We start from the raw sequence: 23,688 nt of genomic DNA on the forward strand, positions 1-23,688 counted from the left end.
ATGTCTCAGTCTGAATTAAAACTGCGCATTTAGAGTGCTAAAATAGGCCCCTCCCACCATGTACTGGATGCCAGAGGGGCCTTAAGAAAGTACTCCTAGGAGTATCTGATTAGCCATGTGGAAACTAGGCCCCAAATAAAGACTTATCTCCCTCAGAGAAAAAACGTCCTATTTATGAAGTCATGTAAACGTTTTGTCACTAAGTAATATAAAAGTATTAACATGAGTATTACCCCGTTTTGTAAGCATCATCCCAGTCGCTGTTAAATCACTGCATCAGGCTTACCTCAAATACACAAGGCTCTGTCAGCATTTTCTAGAACTCTTTCATCTTTCTAGAAATAAAAATACTGAACATACCTCAAAGCAGGTAATCTGCAGACCGTTCCCCCAACAGAAGTTGTCCCATATTCTTCAGTTATGTGTGAGAACAGCAGTGGACCTTAGTTACAAACCGCTAAGATCATCAAACATCCAGGCAGAACTCTTCTTCTAATTTCTGCCTGAGAGTAAAACAGTACAAAGCCGGTACCGTTTAAAAATAAACTCTTGATTGAAGGTAAAACTACACTAAGTCACCACATATCTCTTGATACTTCCTTTCTTTTCGAGAGTTGCAAGAGAATGACTGGGGGTGGGGCTTAGGGGAGGAGCTATATAGACAGCTCTGCTGTGGGTGTCCTCTTGCAACTTCCTGTTGGGAAGGAGAATATCCCACAAGTAATGGATGAACCCGTGGACTGGATACACCTTACAAGAGAAATATACAGTTTATAAATTAAGGTGTTTTTTTTTTGGTATACAATAAAATAATCAAAATTGGGATGATCATTTCTAGGTTTACAGCCTTAAGATCTGCTGAAGTCAAAAGGATATTAAACACAACTTATAATTATAATATTAGGGTTATTCCCCACCTCCCTCTAGCTATGGGTGCTGCCATGTTGAAATCTAGTCTTTACTAGATTCCAATACTGATGTGTTTGCACACGTGCAGTAACTCTACTTTAGATACCTTCAGTGTAACCTAGGTTCCAAAATGGCAGCACCCATGATTAGAGGGAGGTGGATGAAATGTATTAAAGGGATAGGAAAGTCAAAATTAAACTTGCATGATTCAGATAGAGCATGTCATTTAAAGACACTTTTAAATTCACTTCTATTTTCAAATGTGTTTTGTTCTCTTGGTATCCCTTTTTGAAAAATAATTTGCTCATTTGTCTCTTGTGATTGGCTAATTAGAGGTTTTCAGCTAGCTGCCAGTAGCGCAATGCTGTTCCTTCAGGAAAGGATAACAAGATAAAGAAGCAAATTTGATAATAGAAGTAAATTGGAAAGTTATTTAAAATTGTATGTTCTATCCAAATCATTTAAACATTTTTTTGGAGTTTCATGTCCCTTTAAGTGTTTAAATAGTTTTCCTTATCACTATAGGGACATTAGTCTTTTTGGATTTAACAAACACATTAATTATGCTTACCTGATAATTTCATTTCCATTGTTACAAGGAAAGTCCACGGCTTCATTCATTACTTGTGGGAAATACAGAACCTGGCCACCAGGAGGAGGCAAAGACACCCCAGCCAAAAGGCTTAAAATACCCCCCCCCCCCCCTCCCCTCATCCCCAAGTCATTCTGTCGAGGGAACAAGGAACAGTAGGAGAAATATCAGGGTATAAAAAGGAGCCAGAAGAAAAAACTAAATAAATTTAGGTCCACCCAACGGAGAACCAGGCAGGAGCCGTGGACTCTCCTCGTAACGATGGAAATTAAATTATCAGGTAAGCATAATTTGTGTTTTCCATCTAATACGAAGAGAGTCCACAGCTTCCTTAATTACTTGTGGGGAAACAAATATCCAAGCTCTAGAGGACACTGAATGAAAAAAACAGGGGGTGGTGAAAAAGAGGCAGACCCTATTCTGAGAGCACCACAGCACCACAACCACCAAGCAAAAAAGTCAAATTTGTAATTTTTTTTAAAGAGGACCAGGTAGCTGCCTTACAAATCTGCTCCATAGAGGCCTCATTCTTAAAGGCCCAAGAAGAAGCCACAGCTCTAGTTGAGTGAGTCGTAATCCTCTGAGGAGGCTTATGTCCTGCTGTCTCATAAGCCAAATGAATCATGCTCCTCAGCCAAAAGGATAGGGAAGTAGAAGAAGCCTTCTGACCCTTGCGCTTCCCTGAATAGACAACAAACAAAGCTGAAGGTTGCCTGAAATCTCTTGTAGCCTAAAGAAAGAATTTAAAGGCTCGAACCACCTGTGACGAAAGGCAAAGAATGACTGGGGGATGAGGGGAGTTGTGGAGGTATTTAAGCCTTTGGCTGGGGTGTCTTTGCCTTCTCCTGTTAGCCAGGTTCTGTATTTCCCACAAGTAATGAATGAAGCCGTGGACTCTCCTCGTATTAGATGGAAACCTCTGTTTGTAGCATTCTCTTTCATTCTTACTCTAAGCAAATTCCTTTCTAACATATATGAGCCTGGCCCATCACAAATGTTGCAAATGCTAGTCCGCTGCTTGTTAAATACGGCGTGCAGGTTCTCGTGTGAGAACCTGCAGCCATAGGGGCTCAAAGGCTGGCGAAAGCCTTTGATAAATCAACCCCATAGGAAAGTCCAATTTATACCCAAATTCTAAACTACAATTTTCAGGGGGGGGGGGGGGGAAGGAATATTTTGCAAAGCACCCTGTTTTATAGCTAACAGTTTGTCCATATCAGAAATTTACAAAATGAATATGCAAAAGTTTATGCAGTGGGGCAGTTCAAGATCTCTGCGTCATTGACTTACCTTCATTGCCTTCTTTAGTTCCTGCACATCATACAGGATTATTGGAGTCATCAGACCGATAATAACATTTTCAAATTTTCCAGTCAATTCAGATTTTAAATCATCCTCCAAATCCTATTGGGGAAAAACATAGAACGTAGAATTTTAACCAATCCAGTATGTCTTTCAAAATCATTAATGGTGATTTACTTTAAATTTCTTTTTAAAACTGGAGTCCCAGCACAATGCAGCTATAACATATTGGGCCAGAAGTGTTTGGTAAGAGAACGTAACTTGCTAAACTATGAAGCATGTGAAATAAAAGGAATTCCAGCAAGAAGACTCCTGCTTGAAAGAGATTCCATCTTTAACTGCTGTTGGTCTTAAATATAATGATTATCATTCATTTGTATAGTGCCGCAAAATTCCGTATTGCTGCAAACGTAAATGATTCAACAATGCTAAAGGAATATACCAAGATGATTGCTACATTCACTATTACATATTTAGCTTCCAGCTTTGATTTGCTCAACAAAATGTAACTAATTTAGATCAGACCTATATATCTCTCTCTCTCTCTATCTCTCTCTCTATCTCTCTCTCTCTCTCTCTCTCTCTCTCTCTCTCTCTATCTCTCTCTATCTCTCTCTATCTCTCTATCTCTCTCTATCTCTCTCTATCTCTCTATCTCTCTCTATCTCTCTATCTCTCTCTCTCTATCTATCTCTCTCTATCTATCTCTCTCTATCTATCTCTCTCTATCTATCTCTCTCTATATCTATCTCTATCTCTATCTCTATCTATCTCTATCTCTATCTATCTCTATCTATCTATCTATCTATCTATCTATCTCAATTATTTTAAGACCAAAACCATGATATAGAATTTAGAATATGCCTCATTGAAAATAGAAAGAAACAATGCTTAGTAAATGTATTAAATCTAGGCTAAGGTCCTTACGTGTGGCTTTAAATATTCCCAGATACCACAATCTGATGGAACATTTTTATTTTATGTAAAGAGAATACAAAATGGTCTACTATACTATATAACCAATGAATTAGAATCACCAAAGATTCATACATACTCTAGCATTAATGGGAGAAGTGTTTGGTACAGAGAATACTGAAACAGATATGAGACATTTATAGTCTGAGCACTTAACAGTATGACATAACAGCATTTTATTTTTACACAATTGCTTGCACAGAACTGTGTTTAACTCCCATAAAGTTTTTAAACACATAGTATATGTACGGTATAGTATACGCAGCTGCCAATCACGAGTAAAGTTCAGCTCAGGATTTTAAAGGGACAGTCTACACTAAAATTGTTATTGTTTAAAACGATAGATAATGCCTTTTACTACCCATTCCCCAGCTTTGCACAACCAACATTGTTATATTAATACCTTACAATATTTAAGCCTCTCAATTTCTGTCTATTTCTAAACCATTATATAGACAGCCTCTTATCACATGCTTTTTTATTAGCTTTTCACAACAGGAGACTACTAGTTCATGTGGGCCAGATAGACAACAATGTGTTCACGCCCAAAGAGCTATTTAAGAGTCAGCACAACACAGCACTAATTGGCTAAAATGCAAGTCAATAGATAATAAATAAAAAGTCATGTGATCAGGAGGCTGTCAGAAGATTCTTAGATACAAGGTAATCAGATGTAAAAAGTAACTGGGGAATAAAGGGATTATCTATCTTTTAAAACAATAGAAATTATATTGTAGACTGTCCCTTTAACTAGATGTTCAACTTATAGGTATAGGCAAGCAATAGGGCAATTAAAAAAAAAAAGCATTATCTCCCTTTACAAATGTTAATTGTTCATTTATAACTAATCAATATATATATATATATATATATATATATATATATATATATATATATATATATATATATATATATATATATATACACACATCGTTCCATGTTTGAGGTTAAATATAAATAAATATGTTTAAATAAGTATACATTTATTTCTTTTTCACACCATAATGCACATACAGTGTTGAACAAACAACGTTCCATAAACCACCCCCATTCGTTATCGAAAAGCCCACGCATGCGCTATAACAAGGTTTCATAATTTCACAAGTCTAAATACTTTCATTGTGACGTATGCGGCCACGTATATGTGATGACGCTGGCACGCATGCGCATTTGGTGCAAAATGAGAGCAACAGCTGATGAAACGTCACAGGAAGTGACATGGTTCGCTCTTTAACAAAGTTCGGTCCCTTCACAGAACACCGGCCCATTTTTGGTGAACAACCTGGGTTGTCCTTGCTGATTGGTGGATAAATTCATCCACCAATAAAAAACTGCTGTCCAGAGTACTGAACAAAAAAAAAAAAGCTTAGATGCCTTCTTTTTCAAATAAAGATAGCAAGAGAACAAAGAAAAAATTAATAGGAGTAAATTAGAAAGATGCTTAAAATGGCATGCTCTATCTAAATCACGAAAGAAAAAAATTTGGGTTCAGTGTTCCTTTAAGTCTGAAGCAATGCTGACCAATTCAATGTAATTTACAGATTATATCTTAAAACACAGGATGGTTAATAAGAACAGAAAGTGTTATAGAGGTCTGAGTGCAGGGAGAGGAGGAGGTGTCGTAAAATTTATGAGGGGGGCTTAGGTGACAGAAGCAGACAGTGTCCAGTGTAGGAGAACAGACATGGGAAATATATGGTTTTACATAGAGCATAAACTGACAAAGCTATATATCAACATGCAGTGGTGTAGCGTGGGGGGGGGCTCTTTCTAGCAATCTAAAAAATAAAATGAAAGAAAAAAAAAATATTGGTGCCTTATTCATAAATGCATTTAGTTATTAACAGGGGGGAAAAAAACTTTATTTACAATAAGATAAAGTAAAAATGACAATAAGAAAAAAACCTCTTAAAACGGCATATAAGCTTTAACAACAAAGTGTACCATGAGCACTTCTTGTGTTTCTTTCTCCTCCCACAGCTCTTTGTTTTCATTATGTGGTTTGTGCATACTATTTTTATAACTTGATGCATGAGGGGTTGCTTATGTTTATGTCATGTGAATTAACTCATACATGGGCATGGCTAACATTTATTATGGCTAGTGTTCGAACATCCTGCTAGTAGAAGCATACTTTTAGATCATAATCTGAATATAAGGTGTGGATAATCAACACTAGGTATCCCAACACAGGAATCTAATCATCAGTGTGATGTGTCACCATGGTAACAAAAAGGAATATATATACACGCACATACATATATATATATATATATATATATATATATATATATATATATATATATATATATATAGTGCAGAATTATTAGGCAAGTTGTATTTTTGAGGATTAATTTTATTATTGAACAACCATGTTCTCAATGAACCCAAAAAACTCATTAATATCAAAGCTGAATAGTTTTGGAAGTAGTTTTTAGTTTGTTTTTAGTTATAGCTATTTTAGGGGGATATCTGTGTGTGCAGGTGACTATTACTGTGCATAATTATTAGGCAACTTAACAAAAAACAAATATATACCCATTTCAATTATTTATTTTTACCAGTGAAACCAATATAACATCTCAACATTCACAAATATACATTTATGACATTCAAAAACAAAACAAAAACAAATCAGTGACCAATATAGCCACCTTTCTTTGCAAGGACACTCAAAAGCCTGCCATCCATGGATTCTGTCAGTGTTTTGATCTGTTCACCATCAACATTGCGTGCAGCAGCAACCACAGCCTCCCAGACACTGTTCAGAGAGGTGTACTGTTTTCCCTCCTTGTAAATCTCACATTTGATGATGGACCACAGGTTCTCAATGGGGTTCAGATCAGGTGAACAAGGAGGCCATGTCATTAGATTTTCTTCTTTTATATCCTTTCTTGCCAGCCACGCTGTGGAGTACTTGGACGCGTGTGATGGAGCATTGTCCTGCATGAAAATCATGTTTTTCTTGAAGGATACAGACTTCTTCCTGTACCACTGCTTGAAGGTGTCTTCCAGAAACTGGCAGTAGGACTGGGAGTTGAGCTTGACTCCATCCTCAACCCAAAAAGGCCCCACAAGCTCATCTTTGATGATACCAGCCCAAACCAGTACTCCACCTCCACCTTGCTGGCGTCTGAGTCGGACTGGAGCTCTCTGCCCTTTACCAATCCAGCCACGGGCCCATCCATCTGGCCCATCAAGACTCACTCTCATTTCATCAGTCCATAAAACCTTAGAAAAATCAGTCTTGAGATATTTCTTGGCCCAGTCTTGACGTTTCAGCTTGTGTGTCTTGTTCAGTGGTGGTCGTCTTTCAGCCTCTCTTACCTTGGCCAGGTCTCTGAGTATTGCACACCTTGTGCTTTTGGGCACTCCAGTGATGTTGCAGCTCTGAAATATGGCCAAACTGGTGGCAAGTGGCATCTTGGCAGCTGCACGCTTGACTTTTCTCAGTTCATGGGCAGTTATTTTGCGCCTTGGTTTTTCCACACGCTTCTTGCGACCCTGTTGACTATTTTGAATGAAACGCTTGATTGTTCGATGATCACGCTTCAGAAGCTTTGCAATTTTAAGAGTGCTGCATCCCTCTGCAAGATATCGCACTATTTTTGACTTTTCTGAGCCTGTCAAGTCCTTTTTTGACCCATGTTGCCAAAGGAAAGGAAGTTGCGTAATAATTATGCACACCTGATATAGGGTGTTGATGTTATTAGACCACACCCCTTCTCATTACAGAGATGCACATCACCTAATATGCTTAATTGGTAGTAGGCTTTCAAGCCTATACAGCTTGGAGTAAGACAACATGCATAAAGAGGATGATGTGGTCAAAATACTCATTTGCCTAATAATTCTGCACTCCCTGTACATACACACACACATATATGCAGCACTACCACTGTTTGCCAATCCCTACTGTACTGGTGGAAGAGACTCAGTCAGTGCTAATGGGTTAGGGGGCGCAATACTTGCCTTGCCCTGGGCACTGACAACCCACGCTACGCCACTGTCAAAATGTAATCAATATGTATAAAGATGTGAAAATTATGTATACAAGGTGAAAGAAAAGAAAGAACAAAAGTGTTGACATAGGCTTACCTGTGTACCTATGCATAGCGAGTGTGGAATATACCATGTAAAAAAATTTTGATAATGTGTTAAAAAAAAAACAAAAAAAAAAAAAAAAAACACACATTTAGTCCAGAATTTAGCAAGTTAAAGTGCATTTTCATTTCAAAGGTTTTTCTTTCCATGGTGTTTTTGAAATTGCCTCTGAGAATCTTGATTTTAAGGTTTTGGATGGAGTGTTCAGGTTGGGTGAAATGGTGACCAACAGGGGTACAGTATTTTGTTTCACCGTGATTTTTGATTGAGTGTCTAAGTTCATCCGAAGGTGCAATTTTTGGCTTGTGTCTTCAATATAACATCCCACTTCACATGCAGTGCAATGCATCATGTATACCACATTTGCAGATATACATGAATATGCCCCTTAAATGTTATAGGATTTACTCTTGTGATTCAAAAATCACGGTGACACAAAATACTGTATCCCTGTTGGTCACCATTTCACACAACCTGACCACATCATCCAAATCCTCAAAATCAAGATTCTAAGAGGCAACTTCAAAAACACCATGGAAAGAAAAACCTTTACCTGCTGAATTCTGTACTAAATGTGGACTATATGAAAGTACATTACAATTTTTTTTGATGTGTTAAGAAACCAATTACATTGTATATTCCACACTCTTTATGCATAGGTACACAGGTAAGACAATGTCCACACTTTTGTCATCATTATTCCATTTTTTTTTCTCTCTTTTCTCCTTTTGTTTTAAAATCTGTAAATTCCATTGAATTGGTCAGTGTTGCTTCAGACTTGAGAAAGGAAGGAATTCTTCTGAAAGCTTGTCAACTTCTAAATGTATAGTTAATCCAATAAAAAAAAAAAAAAAAAAAAAAAAAGTATAGATATATCATAATTTATGCTTACCTGATAAATTTATTTCTCTTGTGGTGTATCCAGTCCACGGATCATCCATTACTTGTGGGATATTCTCATTCCCAACAGGAAGTTGCAAGAGGACACCCACAGCAGAGCTGTTATATAGCTCCTCCCCTAATTGCCATATCCAGTCATTCGACCGAAAACACGCAGAGAAAGGAGAAACCATAGGGTGCAGTGGTGACTGTAGTTTAAATGAAAAAAATTACCTGCCTTAAAATGACAGGGCGGGCCATGGACTAGATACACCACAAGAGAAATAAATTTATCAGGTAAGCATAAATTATGTTTTCTCTTGTAAGGTGTATCCAGTCCACGGATCATCCATTACTTGTGGGATACCAATACCAAAGCTAAAGTACACGGATGAAGGGAGTGACAAGGCAGGTACTTAAACGGAAGGTACCACTGCCTGTAAAATCTCTCCCAAAAATAGCCTCCGAAGAAGCAAAAGTATCAAATTTGTAGAATTTTGAAAAAAGTATGAAGCGAAGACCAGGTGCCGCCTTGCAAATCTGTTCAACAGAAGCCTAATTTTTAAAGGCCCATGTGGAAGCCACAGCTCTAGTAGAATGAGCTGTAATCCTTTCAGGAGGCTGCTGGCCAGCAGTCTCATAGGCTAAGCGGATTATGCTTCTTAGCCAAAAAGAAAGAGGTTGCCGAAGCCTTTTGGCCTCTCCTCTGTCCAGAGTAGACAACAAACAAAGCAGATGTTTGACGAAAATCTTTAGTAGCCTGACAAAATGCCTGAACGTCTGGAACATCTGCCAGACGCTTGTGCAAAAGAATAGACAGGGCAGAAATCTGTCCCTATAAGGAACTAGCTGACAATCCTTTTTCCAAACCTTCTTGGAGAAAGGATAATATCCTGGGAATCCTGACCTTACTCCACGAGTAACCTTTGGATTCACACCAATAAAGATATTTACGCCATATCTTATGGTAAATTTTCCTGGTGACAGGCTTTCGTGCCTGTATTAAGGTATCAATGACTGACTCGGAGAAGCCACGCTTTGATAAAATCAAGCGTTCAATCTCCAGGCAGTCAGTCTCAGAGAAATTAGATTTGGATGACTGAAAGGACCTTGTAGCAAAAGGTCTTGTCTTAACGGCAGAGTCCAAGGTGGAAAGGATGACATGTCCACTAGATCTGCATACCAGGTCCTGTGTGGCCACGCAGACGCTATCAAGATCACCGATGCTCTCTCCTGCTTGATCTTGGCAATCAGGCGAGGGAGCAAACGGTGGAAACACATAAGCCAGGTTGAAAGACCAGGGTGCTGCTAGAGCATCTATCAGCGTCGCCTTGGGATCCCTGGACCTGGATCCGTAACAAGGAAGCTTGGCGTTCTGGCGAGACGCCATGAGATCCAGCTCTGGTTTGCCTCAACGATGAACCAATTGTGCAAACACCGCCGGATGGAGTTCCCACTCCCCCGGATAAAAAAAGTCTGACGACTTAGAAAATCCGCCTCCCAGTTCTCTACACCTGGGATATGGAAAGCTGACAGGTGGTAGGAGTGAATCTCTGCCCAGCGAATTATCTTTGAGACTTCCAACATCGCTAGGGAACTCCTTGTTCCCCCTTGATGGTTGATGTAAGCCACAGTCGTGATGTTGTCCGACTGAAATCTGATGAACCTCAGGGTTGCTAACTGAGGCCAAGCTAGAAGAGCATTGAATATCGCTCTCAGTTCCAGAATATTTATTGGAAGGAGTGTCTCCTCCTGAGTCCACGATCCCTGAGCCTTGAGGGAGTTCCAGACTGCACCTCAACCTAGAAGGCTGGCATCTGTCATTACAATTGTTCAATCTGGCCTGCGAAAAGTCATACCTTTGGACAGATGGACCCGAGATAGCCACCAGGGAAGAGGATCCCTGGTCTCTTGATCCAGATTTAGTAGAGGGGACAAATCTGTGTAATCCCCATTCCACTGACTGAGCATGAATAGTTGCAGCGGACTGAGATGTAGGCGTGCAAACGGCACTATGTCCATTGCCGCTACCATTAAGCCGATTACTTCCATGCACTGAGCCACCAAAGGGCGAGGAATGGAATAAAGAATCCGGCATGAATTTAGAAGTTTTGATAACCTGGACTCCGTCAGGTAAATTTTCATTTCTACAGAATCTATCAGAGTCCCTAGGAAGGAAACTCTTGTGAGGGGGAATAGAGAACTCTTTTCCTCGTTCACCTTCCACCCATGCGACCTCAGAAATGCCAAAACTATGTCCGTATGAGACTTGGCAATTTGGAAGCTTGACGCCTGAATCAGGATGTAGTCTAAATAAGGGGCCACTGCTATGCCCCGTGGCCTTAGGACCGCCAGAAGCGACCCCAGAACCTTCGTAAAAATTCTTGGAGCTGTAGCTAACCCGAAGGGAAGAACTACAAACTGGTAATGCCTGTCTAGAAAGGCAAACCTGAGAAACCGATGATTAACTTTGTGTATCGGAATGTGAAGATAAGCATCCTTTAAATCCACTGTAGTCATATACTGACCCCCCTGGATCATAGGTAGGATGGTACGAATAGTCTCCATCTTGAATGATGGAACTCTGAGAAATTTGTTTAAGATCTTTAGATCCAAAATTGGTCTGAAGGTTCCCTCTTTTTTGGGAACAACAAACAGATTTGAGTAAAATCCCTGTCCCTGTTCCTCCTTTGGAACTGGATGGATCACTCCCATAACTAGGAGGTCTTGTACGCAGTGTAAGAATGCATCTCTCTTTATCTGGTTTGCATATAATTGTGAAAGGTGAAATCTCCCTTTTGGGGGGGAAGCTTTGAAGTCCAGAAGATATCCCTGGGATATAATTTCCAACGCCCAGGGATCCTGAACATCTCTTGCCCACGCCTGGGCGAAGAGCGAAAGTCTGCCCCCTACTAGATCCATTACCGGATAGGGGGCCATTCCTTCATGCTGTCTTAGAGGCAGCAGCAGGCTTTTTGGCCTGCTTACCTTTGTTCCAGGTCTGGTTAGGTCTCCAGACCATCTTGGACTGAGCAAAAAGTTCCCTCTTGTTTTGCATTAGAGGAATTTGATGCCGCACTTGCCTTGAAGTTTTGTCCCTTGATTTGGACCTATCCTGAGGAAGGGCATGACCTTTTCCTCCAGTGATATCAGCAATAATCTCCTTCAAACCAGGCCCGAATAGGGTCTGCCCCTTGAAGGGAATGTTAAGCAGCTTAGACTTTGAAGTAACGTCAGCTGACCATGATTTAAACCATAGCGCCCCGCCGGCCTGGATAGCAAAACCAGAATTCTTAGCCGTTAGTTTAGTCAAATGAACAATGGCATCAGAAACAAAAGAATTGGCTAGCTTAAGTGCTCTAAGCTTGTCAAGTATGTCATCCAATGGAGTCGCTACCTGTAAAGCCTCTTCCAGAGACTCAAACCAGAACGCCGCAGCAGCAGTGACAGGAGCAATGCATGCAAGGGGCTGTAGGATAAAACCTTGTTGAATAAACATTTTCTTAAGGTAACCTTCTAATTTCTTATCCATTGGATCTAAAAAAGCACAACTGTCCTCAACAGGGATAGTAGTACGCTTTGCTAGAGTAGAAACTGTTCCCTCCACCTTAGGGACTGTCTGCCATAAGTCCCGTGTGGTGGCGTCTATTGGAAACATTTTCCTAAAAATAGGAGGGGGAGAGAACGGCACACCTGGTCTATCCCATTCCTTAGTAATAATTTCTGTAAACCTTTTAGGTATTGGAAAAACATCAGTACACACTGGCACTGCATAGTATTTATACAGTCTACACAATTTCTCTGGCACTGCAATTGTATCACAGTCATTCAGAGCAGCTAAAACCTCCCTGAGTAACTCGCGGAGGTGTTCAAGCTTAAATTTAAATGTAGAAATATCAGAATCAGGTTGCATCATCTTCCCTGAGTCAGAAATATCACCCACACAAAGAAGCTCTCCTTCCTCAGCTTTTGCATATTGTGAGGCAGTATCAGACATGGTTCTTAAAGCATCAGTATGCTCTGTATTTAGTCTAACTCCAGAGCTATCTCGCTTTACTCTAAACGCAGGTAGTCTGGCTAATACCGCTGACAGTGTATTATCCATGACTGCCGCCATGTCTTGTAAAGTAAACGGTATGGGCGCCCTGGATGTACTTGGTGCCATTTGAGCGCGAGTCCCTTGAGCGCGAGTCAAAGGGTCTGACACGTGGGGAAAGTTAGTCGGCATAACTTCCCCCTCGTCAGATTCCTCTGGTGATAAATTTTTAAAGACAGAATATGATCTTTATTGCTTAAAGTGAAATCAGTACATTTGGTACACATTCTAAGAGGGGGGTTCACCATGGCTTTTAAACATAATGAACAAGGAGTTTCCTCTATGTCAGACATGTTTGTACAGACTAGCAAAGAGACCAGCAAGCTTGGAAAACACTTTAATTCAAGTTAACAAGCAAATATAAAAAACGGTACTGTGCCTTTAAGAGAAACAAATTTTGTCAGAATTTGATAAACAGTGAAAAAAGGCAGTAAATCAAACGAAATTTTTACAGTGTGTATAATAAGCTAGCAGAGTATTGCACCCACTTGCAAAAAAACTAGGCCCCAATTAAGTTTTGTCACCAAAACATATATAAAAACGCTTACCAGCAAACGTTTTATATTGTACATTTATAAGAGTATTAACTCTGAAAGTAAGCATGATACCAGTCGCTATTAAATCACTGTATCCAGGCTTACCTTACATAAATCCGGTATCAGCAGCATTTTCTAGCATTTACATCTCTAGAAAATTTTTTAACTGCACATACCTCATAGCAGGATAACCTACACGCCATTCTCCCGCTGAAGTTACCTCTCTCCTCAGTCATATGTGAGAACAGCAATGTATCTTAGTTACAATCTGCTAATCATAGAAAACGCAGGCAGATTCTAATTCTATTTACTGCCTAGGATAAAATAGTACAACTCCGGTATCATTTAAAAATAACAAACTTTTGATTGAAGAAAAAACATAATTTATGTAAGAACTTACCTGATAAATTCATTTCTTTCATATTAGCAAGAGTCCATGAGCTAGTGACGTATGGGATATACATTCCTACCAGGAGGGGCAAAGTTTCCCAAACCTTAAAATGCCTATAAATACACCCCTCACCACACCCACAATTCAGTTTAACGAATAGCCAAGAAGTGGGGTGATAAGAAAAAAGTGCGAAAGCATATAAAATAAGGAATTGGAATAATTGTGCTTTATACAAAAAAATCAAAACCACCACAAAAAAGGGCGGGCCTCATGGACTCTTGCTAATATGAAAGAAATTAATTTATCAGGTAAGTTCTTACATAAATTATGTTTTCTTTCATGTAATTAGCAAGAGTCCATGAGCTAGTGACGTATGGGATAATGACTACCCAAAAAGTGGATCTTTCCACACAAGAGTCACTAGAGAGGGAGGGATAAGATAAAGACAGCCAATTCCTGCTGAAAATAATCCACACCCAGAATAAAACTTTTTAATGAAAAAACATAAGCAGAAGATTCAAACTGAAACCACTGCCTGAAGTACGTTTCTACCAAAAACTGCTTCAGAAGAAGAAAACACATAAAAATGGTAGAATTTAGTAAAAGTATGCAAAGAGGACCAAGTTGCTGTTTTGCAAATCTGATCAACCGAAGCTTCATTCCTAAACGCCCAGGAAGTAGAAACTAACCTAGTAGAATGAGCTGTAATCCTTTGAGGCGGAGTGTTACCCGACTCAACATAGGCATGATGAAATAAAGATTTCAACCAAGATGCCAAAGAAATGGCAGAAGCTTTCTGGTCTTTTCTAGAACCGGACAAGATGACAAATAGACTAGAAGTCTTTCGGAAAGACTTAATAGCTTCAACATAATATTACAAAGCTCTAACAGCATCCAAAGAATGCAATGATTTCTCCTTAGAATTCATAGGATTAGGACATAATGAAGGAACCACAATTTCTCTACTAATGTTGTTAGAATTCACAACCTTAGGTAAAAAATTCAAAAGAAGTTCGCAGCACCGCCTTATCCTGATGCAAAATCAGAAAAGGAGACTCACAAAAAAGAGTAGATAATTCAGAGACTCTTCTGGCAGAAGAGATGGCCAAAAGAAACAAAACTTTCCAAAAAAGTAATATAATGACCAAAGAATGCATGGGTTCAAAAGGAGGAGCTTGAAGAGCCCCCAGAACCAAATTCAAACTCCAAGGAGGAGAAATTGACTTAATGACAGGTTTTATACGAACCAAAGCTTGTACAAAACAATGAATATCAGGAAGATTAGCAATCCTTCTGTGAAAAAGAACAGAAAGAGCAGAGATTTGTCTTTCAAGAAACTTGCGGACAAACCTTTATCTAAACCATCCTGAAGAAATATAAGTCTTCCAGACTCTATAATATATCTCTCTAGATACAGATTTACGAGCCTGTCACATAGTATCAATCACAGAGTCAGAGAAACCTCTTTGACCAAGAATCAAGCGTTCAAACTCCACACCTTAAAATTAAGGTTTTGAGATCCTGATGGAAAAAAAAACTGAAAGACTGGTCTTAACGGAAGAGTCCACAGCTGGCAAGAGGCCATCCGGACAAGATCCGCATACCAAAACCTGTGAGGCCATGCTGGAGCTACCAGCAGGACAAATGAGCATTCCTTTAGAATATTGGAGAATACCCTTGGAAGAAGAACTAGAGGCGGAAAGATATAGGCAGGATGACACTTGTAAGGAAGAGATAATGCATCCACTGCCTCCGCCCGAGGATCCCTGGATCCGGACAGATACCAGGGAAGTTTCTTGTTTAGATGAGAAGCCATCAGATCTATTTCTGGGAGTTCCCACATTTGAACAATCTGAGGAAATAACTCTGGGTGAAGACCATTCGCCCAGGTGCAACGTTTGGCGACTGAGATAATCCGCATTCCAATTGTCCATACCTGGGATATGAACCGCAGAGATTAGACAGGAGCTGGATTCCGCCCAAACCAAAATTCGAGATACTTCTTTCATAGCCAGAGGACTGTGAGTCCCTCCTTGATGATTGATGTATGCCACAGTTGTGACATTGTCTATCTGAAAACAAATGAACAACTCTCTCTTCAGAAGAGGCCAAGACTGAAGAGCTCTGAAATTGCACGGAGTTCCAAAATATTGATCGGAAATCTCACCTCCTGAGATTCCCAAACCCCTTGTGCCGTCAGATACCCCCACACAGCTCCCCAACCTGTAAGACTTGCATCTGTTGAGATTATAGTCCAGGTCGGAAGAACAAAGAAGCCCCCTGAACTAAACGATGGTGATCTGTCCACCATGTCAGAGAGTGTCGTATAATCGGTTTAAAGATATTAATTGAGATATCTTTGAGTAATCCCTGCACCATTGGTTCAGCATACAGAGCTGAAGAGGTCGCATGTGAAAACGAGCAAAGGAGATCGCATCTGATGCGGCAGTCCTAAGACCTAAAATTTCCATGCATAAGGCTACCAAAGGGAATGATTGTGACTGAAGGTTTTGACAAGCTGAAATCAATGTTAAACTTCTCTTGTCTGACAAGAACAGAGTCATAGACACTGAATCTATTCTAGAAACCTAAAAATGTTACCCTTGTCTGAGGAATCAATGAACTGATTGGTAAATTGATCCTCCAACCATGAACTGGATGATCTGGATGAATCTGAATATGCAGATACACATCCTGTAAATCTATTGTAGACATATAATGCCCTTGCTAAACAAAAGGCAGGACAGTCCTACAGAAACTGAATGTTGGTATCCTTACAAAACGATTCAATATTGATAGATCCGGAACTGGTCTGAAGGAATTGACCTTCTTTGGTACAATGAAGAGATAAAATAAAACCCCAGCCCCTGTTCCAGAACTGGAACTGGCATAATTACTCCAGCCAACTCTAGATCTGAAACACATTTCAGAAATGCTGAACCTCTGCTGTGTTAACTGGGACACGGGAAAGAAAAAAAAAAAAAAATCTCTTAGCAGGAGGCCTTAACTGAAGCCAATTCTGTACCTTTCTGAAACAATGTTCTGAAACCAGAAATTGAGAACGGAATTGATCAAAATTTCTTTGAAGAAAACGTAATCTGCCCCATACCAGCTGAGCTGGAATAAGGTCCGCACCTTCATGGGTACTTAGGAGCTGGCTATAGGTTTTCTATAAGGCTTGGATATATTCCAAACTGGAAATAGTTTCCAAATTGATACCGCTCCTAAGGATGAAGGATCAGGCTTTTGTTCCTTATTGTGAGGAAAGGAACGAAAATGATTAGACCTAAATTTACCTTAGATTTTTTATCCTTTGGTAAAAAAGTTCCCTTCCTTCCAGAAACAGTTGAAATAATAATTTATTACCCTGGAAAGAAAAGGAAAGCAAAGTTTACTTAGAAGACATTTCAGCATTCCAAGTTTAATCCATAAAGCTTTTCTAGCTAAAATAGCTAGAGACATATACCTGACATCAACTCTAATGATATCAAAAGATGGTATCACCAATAAAATTATTAGCATGTTATAGAATAATAATAATGCTATAAAATTATGATCTGTTACTTGTTGCGCTAAAGCTTCTAACCAAAAAGTTGAAGCTGCAGCAACATCCGCTAAAAATATAGCAGGTCTAAGAAGATTACCTGAACATAAGTAAGCTTTTCTTAGAAAGGATTCAATTTTCCTATCTAAAGGATCCTTAAATGAATTACTATCTGCCGTAGGAATAGTAGCACATTTAGCAGGAGTAGAGACAGCCCCATAACCTTAGGGATTTTGTCCCAAAAAAACTCTAATCTGTCAGATGGCACAGGATATAATTGCTTAAACGTTTAGAAGGAGTAAAAGAATTACCCAAATTATTCCATTCCCTGGAAATTACTTCAGAAATAGCATCAGGGAGATAAAACACTTCTGGAATAACTACAGGAGATTTAAAAACCTTATTTAAACGTATAGATTTAGTATCAAGATGACCAGAATCCTCTATTTCTAATGCAATTAATACTTCTTTAAATAAAGAACGAATAAATTCCATCTTGAACAAATACAAAGATTTATCAGCATCAACCTCTGAGACAGAAACCTCTGAACCAGAAGAACCATTATCAGTATCAGAATGAGGATGTTCATTTAAAAATTCATCTGAAAAAAGAGAAGTTTTAAAAGACTTTTATGTAAACTAGAAGGAGAAATAACAGACATAGCCTTCTTAATGGATTTAAAAAATAAAATCTCTTATGTTTATCAGGAACACTCTGAAAATTAGATGTTGACGGAACAGCAACAGATAATGTAACAGTACTAAAGGAAATTTTATCTGCATTAATAAGTTTGTCATGACATGCAATACAAACAACAGCTGGAGAAACAGATACCAAAAATTATAGCAGATACACTTAGCTTGGTAGCTCCAGCACTAGACAGCTATTTTCCTGTAGTATCTTCTGACTCAGATGCAACGTGAGACATCTTGCAATATGTAAGAGAAAAAACAACATATAAAGCAAAATTGATCAAATTCCTTAAATGCCAAAGAACAAGCTTCTAGCAACCAGAAGCAATGAAAAAATAAGACTTAAATAATGTGGAGACAAAAGAGACGCCCTTATTTTTTAGCGCCAAATAAGACGCCCACATTATTTGGCGCCTAAATGCTTTTGGCGCCAAAAATGACGCCACATCCGGAATGCCGACATTTTTGGCGCAAAATAACGTCAAAAAATGACGCAACTTCCGGCGACACGTATGACGCCGGAAAACGGAAAAGAATTTTTGCGCCAAAAAAGTCCGCGCCAAGAATGACGCAATAAAATGAAGCATTTTCAGCCCCCGCGAGCCCACAGGAAAAAAAAGAGTCAAATTTTTGAAGGTAAGAAAAAATGATTAATTCAAATGCATTATCCCAAATATGAAACTGACTGTCTGAAAAATAAGGAAAGTTGAACATTCTGAGTCAAGGCAAATAAATGTTTGAATACATATATTTAGAACTTTATAAACAAAGTGCCCAACCATAGCTTAGAGTGTCACAGAAAATAAGATTTACTTACCCCAGGACACTCATCTACATGTTTGTAGAAAGCCAAACCAGTACTGAAACGAGAATCAGCAGAGGTAATGGTATATATAAGAGTATATCGTCGATCTGAAAAGGGAGGTAAGAGATGAATCTCTACGACCGATAACAGAGAACCTATGAAATAGACCCCGTAGAAGGAGATCACTGCATTCAAATAGGCAATACTCGCCTCACATCCCTCTGACATTCACTGCACGCTGAGAGGAAAACCGGGCTCCAACTTGCTGCGGAGCGCATATCAACGTAGAATCTAGCACAAACTTACTTCACCACCTCCATCGGAGGCAAAGTTTGTAAAACTGAATTGTGGGTGTGGTGAGGGGTGTATTTATAGGCATTTTAAGGTTTGGGAAACTTTGCCCCTCCTGGTAGGAATGTATATCCCATACGTCACTAGCTCATGGACTCTTACTAATTACATGAAAGAAAAAACTAACTATATTTCACCACTTCTCTCTTACTACCTCCATGCGTGTTGAGAGTTGCAAGAGAATGACTGGATATGGCAGTTAGGGGAGGAGCAATATAACAGCTCTGCTGTGGGTGTCCTCTTGCAACTTCCTGTTGGGAATGAGAATATCCCACAAGTAATTGATGATCCGTGGACTGGATACACCTTACAAGAGAAATATATATAATATAATATAATATAATATATATTAAAAAAAACAAAAAAAACAACACGGAAGGAGACTGCACTCTCATACCGGACCGGGTACACATCCCATAACCCTGCAACATGCTTTTGCCCTGGGTGCTCACAGGTAGCTGTGCTGTCCCCAGAGTCACAGGCAGTTAACCCCAGACAGGTCTGGGTGCAAGAACCATAGGGAAAATTACAAAACAAATTAATACAACACACAGAGAAAGTCCAGCACTCACTTACAAGCTCTCAGCTAAGATTTAAAAGCAAAAATGGAAAGGTTAGTTACCGCATCTGGCCAAAAGGGACAAGCCCTTACGTTACACTTGAAAATACTTTTAATTTTTGAAGTTACTGCTAAAAATAATTTCCAGATTTTCAAGTGTAAAGTTGGACTCCGCTCCAGGATCTACTGAGCGGGTCTTGGATATACAAAACGCTTCTCTGGCTTGCTGGCTAGTCACAGTACACCTGGTCGCGTTATTAGACTAAATGTAGCTCGCACCCCCTACTAGACCAGAGCAGAAGCGAGCTACATTTAGTCCAATAGCGCGACCGGGCGTGCTGTGACAAGGATATCCAAGACCCGCTCAGTATATCCTGGAGCAGAGTCCAACTTTACACTTAAAAATCTGGAAATACTTTAATTTTTGAAGTTACCGCTAAAATAATGTTATATATTTCTGCACTGTGTGCAGAATTATATAACATTATTCTAAATGTTTACTGTCCCTTTAAAAAGGGACATTGTACACTAGATTTTTCTTTGCATAAATGTTTTGTAGATAATCCATTTATATAGCCCATTTGGGTGCGTTTTTGTAAAAATTTAGTATTGCTTATTTTTTAATAACCTTGTGCTGATTTGTATAATGGGTCTGTTTGTATAATAGGTCTTTTCATATGCAGGGGAGGGGGTTGCTCTCAGCCCCTTTTAGTGGGTGTCCCTGCCTAACTTAATCAACAGTGCTAAATTGGGAGCATCTAGGTAAGTTTTTAAAAGGTTTTATTCTGAATTTTTATATCAGTATCTGTGCATATTCTGTATAGTAGAGGCTATTCCATGCAGATAAATGAAAATTGGTGTATACTGTCCCTTTAAGCTCAGGGTCAACATTTTGTTCTCAACTTCCTTAGAGAAACAAACAAGAGACAGCTAACACAGTATAAAATACAGTTTTATTGGGTGATGCTAATCCATATGTTAACTATTTTAATCCAGTTTACAGGGTTAACTTGAGCAAATTCAACAAATCAAACTGTATTCAAAAACAAACACCCTGATCCTCCACACACAAGCATAGAATTTGTTATCTGCTTAAACATACACTGTTGTCTAATTTTTCAACCTCAATCTGCATCTACACACGACTACATGCTACACACACTACTACTATTTATGTATTCCTGTTCCATTTTTCCTACTCTTAATACCTGGGGACCAAATTATCAAGAGCCGAATGGCCCCCGATGGCCCAGTTTCCATGCAAGCCTTCAGGCTCACCGGAAACAGCAGTTAAGAAACAGCGGTCTTAAGACTGCGTATGCTGTTGGCATTCAGCGATGTCTGGCGGACATGATACACTACATCGTATCATGTCTGCCAGACTTTGATAAATCGGCCCCATAGAATCATTAGGCATGGGCAAATTCATTTTGACCCCCAATGCAACTCATTCGAATTTAGCAAATGAAAACTTTAAAGTCACTGTGGGTGTTTTAGTTCAATTAAAAAGTCCAGATTAAATTTACATATACTATCAAATGCTAAACTAAAAATAAATAGCAAAGCAGATAATGCTAGTAAATAAAATGAATACAAAAATAGCGGGGGATGGGGGGTACATTTCTTGTGTATTGGGATACCATTGGTGAGGGGTATCAATGCGAAACCGCTGATTTTTAAATGTTTGCAGCTATTAGAAAAACATGAAAACTAAAATTTTACTGATGAATTTGAATGTCCTGGTAAATATAAAAAAAAAAGTGTGAACCAGTTAGCACAATTTTTCTAAAAATTCCACAGCTCCTCCTAGAAGTGTGCAGCATTGTTTGAAAGAAAAATAATAATAATTTAAAATATAGAGTTTATTCTGGCATTAAATATAAGGTGATGTATCATAACCACATTTTACAAACACAGTCCTGCTGTTGCTACATAACTAAAAATTATTTAAATATCCCCAAACCTCCATGTGTTGGAATCATTGACTCATACATGACAACCACATGCTTGTTACTCAGCAACTACACGTCACTGTTTTAGTTCATTTGAAATCTAAGCTACAATTTCCTTGCTGAAATACAAAATTACAGAACCAGACATTCCGGGATTCTCCTGCATTGAAATAGTGGCTCCCTGACACCTGCAAACCACACACAACGTCCCAGAAACTCGGCTGTGGCGGAGTTAGGAAGTGAATCCCTTTCTCCCCTTCTATTACACACATGGTATATCCCAGATGACGTGCCCACCAGTGGCGTCACTAGGGGGGTGCAGGCCGCACCTGGGTGACACCACCAAAAAAAAAAAAAATATATATATAATTTTTTTTTTTTTTTAAAATTTTATTGAAATTCAAAGAAATAAAAAAAATATATGCATCTCTACATTGTATTTGAGTGGCCAGCATTTGTGAACATTAGTGGGACTGGGGAAGTTGTAGACACTTCATTTTTTTTGAGCCAGCGCTGCAATTTCCACAAATTGTTTTCCCGGCTGCTTTTGCTTGTTTGTACTTTGCTCCTCCACTGCCCAATTTCACTATGAATGTTGTGGGTGTGCCATGGGGCTTGCGAGGTTGCGCTGCTAGCTTATCTGTGCTCAGTGGCGTGTGGAGCAGTGGAGTCACTCACTGCTGTGCTTTCTCTCTAATCGGGAACTGGGAAACACTGTCTCTAAAGAAAAGGAGCCACGTATGATGCCCACCAGACCGGTACGGTACACTAAGTTCACACTGAAGAGGTAGGAGGGGAGGGCAAGCGGGGTCTGGGGGTGCGCCAGAGAGCAGAGGTGCTTGGCCATAAGAAGCGGTAGACACGCGGCCGGGGCTGTGCCAGACTTGGAACAGAGTCTGAGAGCAGAATTTTCTTAGTTTGCACGCCTAAACCTTTTCTTTAGTGATTTATTTTTAGAGTGCTCTGTTTATCTTTCATTTGATGCTCTGCTGAGCCAGGGAGCATCTAAGCATGAGCTTTATAATTAATGCAGTTTACATATTTTGTATGTGTGTGTCTCTGAGTTTTTGGGTGTGTGTGTGTGTCTGTCTAAGTGTTTGTGTGTGTGCCCGAGTGTTTTTGTGCGTGTCAGAGTGTGTTTCCGAGTGTTTGTGTGTGCATCTGAGTGTGTTTAAGTGTGTCTGAGTGTTTGTGCCTGTGTTTGTGTGTGTCTGCTTTCTGGGGGGAGGGGGGGGGGTAACACCATAACTTACCGCACCGGGTGACACCAACCCTAGTGACGCCACTGGCGCCCACTCTATGCACCTCCCTTTAATATATGGTCAGTGAGCTTGGCCCATCTGGGGGGCGGGACAGGCTTTACACATTGGGCGACTATTGGCTGAGCGGTTGCAGGATCTCACCTACTCATTCATATACTGTAGCCCGGCCAGGGTATCCTGAGTCAGTGGCACAGACCCTCCCCTCTTCACAGCCTCACATCAGAATGTGACATGCAGCATTGCGAACGCTGATAGACGGCAGGAGCGTTCACTGGGTGTAAGACAATTATGGATAGAACTGTGTGCTACAATATAGGGTGTGTGCTACTCTGTATAGTTTTTGTTCACATATTTTTTTGTGAGGTGGGGGGGGTAAGGGTGAGGGGGGGGGGGTACCTCCCTGAAATTAGTTTTTGCAGGTTGGGATGTCTGCAGAACTGAAACATTAATTTCAGATAGGGATAAGTAGTATAACAAGAGGTTACATGTTAAAGCTTCTAGACTCAGATGAAATATATGGTAAAGCCATAGGAGGGGGGGGGAAAAAAAAAAAAAAAAAGTCTGCATATAATGTTGCAATAAGAACACAATGCTATGCAGTACAGAAGTGTTTTTCCCACACACAAAGGGGTTAAACCTGCAGTAAGGTGTAAAGTAACAAGAATAAAGAACAAAAATTATCAGAATCCCTGGATTTATCTTTAGACCTTATCCGGAGGGAGAAAGCCACCGTAGAAA

The 23,688-nt window shown here is 39.6% G+C and overlaps 1 protein-coding gene across 1 annotated transcript in view; it reads right to left on the reverse strand.

Annotated features, from left to right (window-relative positions):
* ANXA4 (annexin A4) overlaps nt 1-23,688 on the reverse strand; it is a 158,031-nt gene that overhangs the window by 73,767 nt on the left and 60,576 nt on the right. Inside the window, exon 5 of the mRNA XM_053718226.1 lies at nt 2,792-2,905. Coding sequence (XP_053574201.1) covers nt 2,792-2,905 — 114 coding nt within the window. The remainder of the gene's footprint in view (nt 1-2,791; nt 2,906-23,688) is intronic.

This window comes from Bombina bombina, chromosome 6 (assembly GCF_027579735.1).
Source record: "Bombina bombina isolate aBomBom1 chromosome 6, aBomBom1.pri, whole genome shotgun sequence".
Taxonomy (NCBI): Eukaryota; Metazoa; Chordata; class Amphibia; order Anura; family Bombinatoridae; genus Bombina; species Bombina bombina.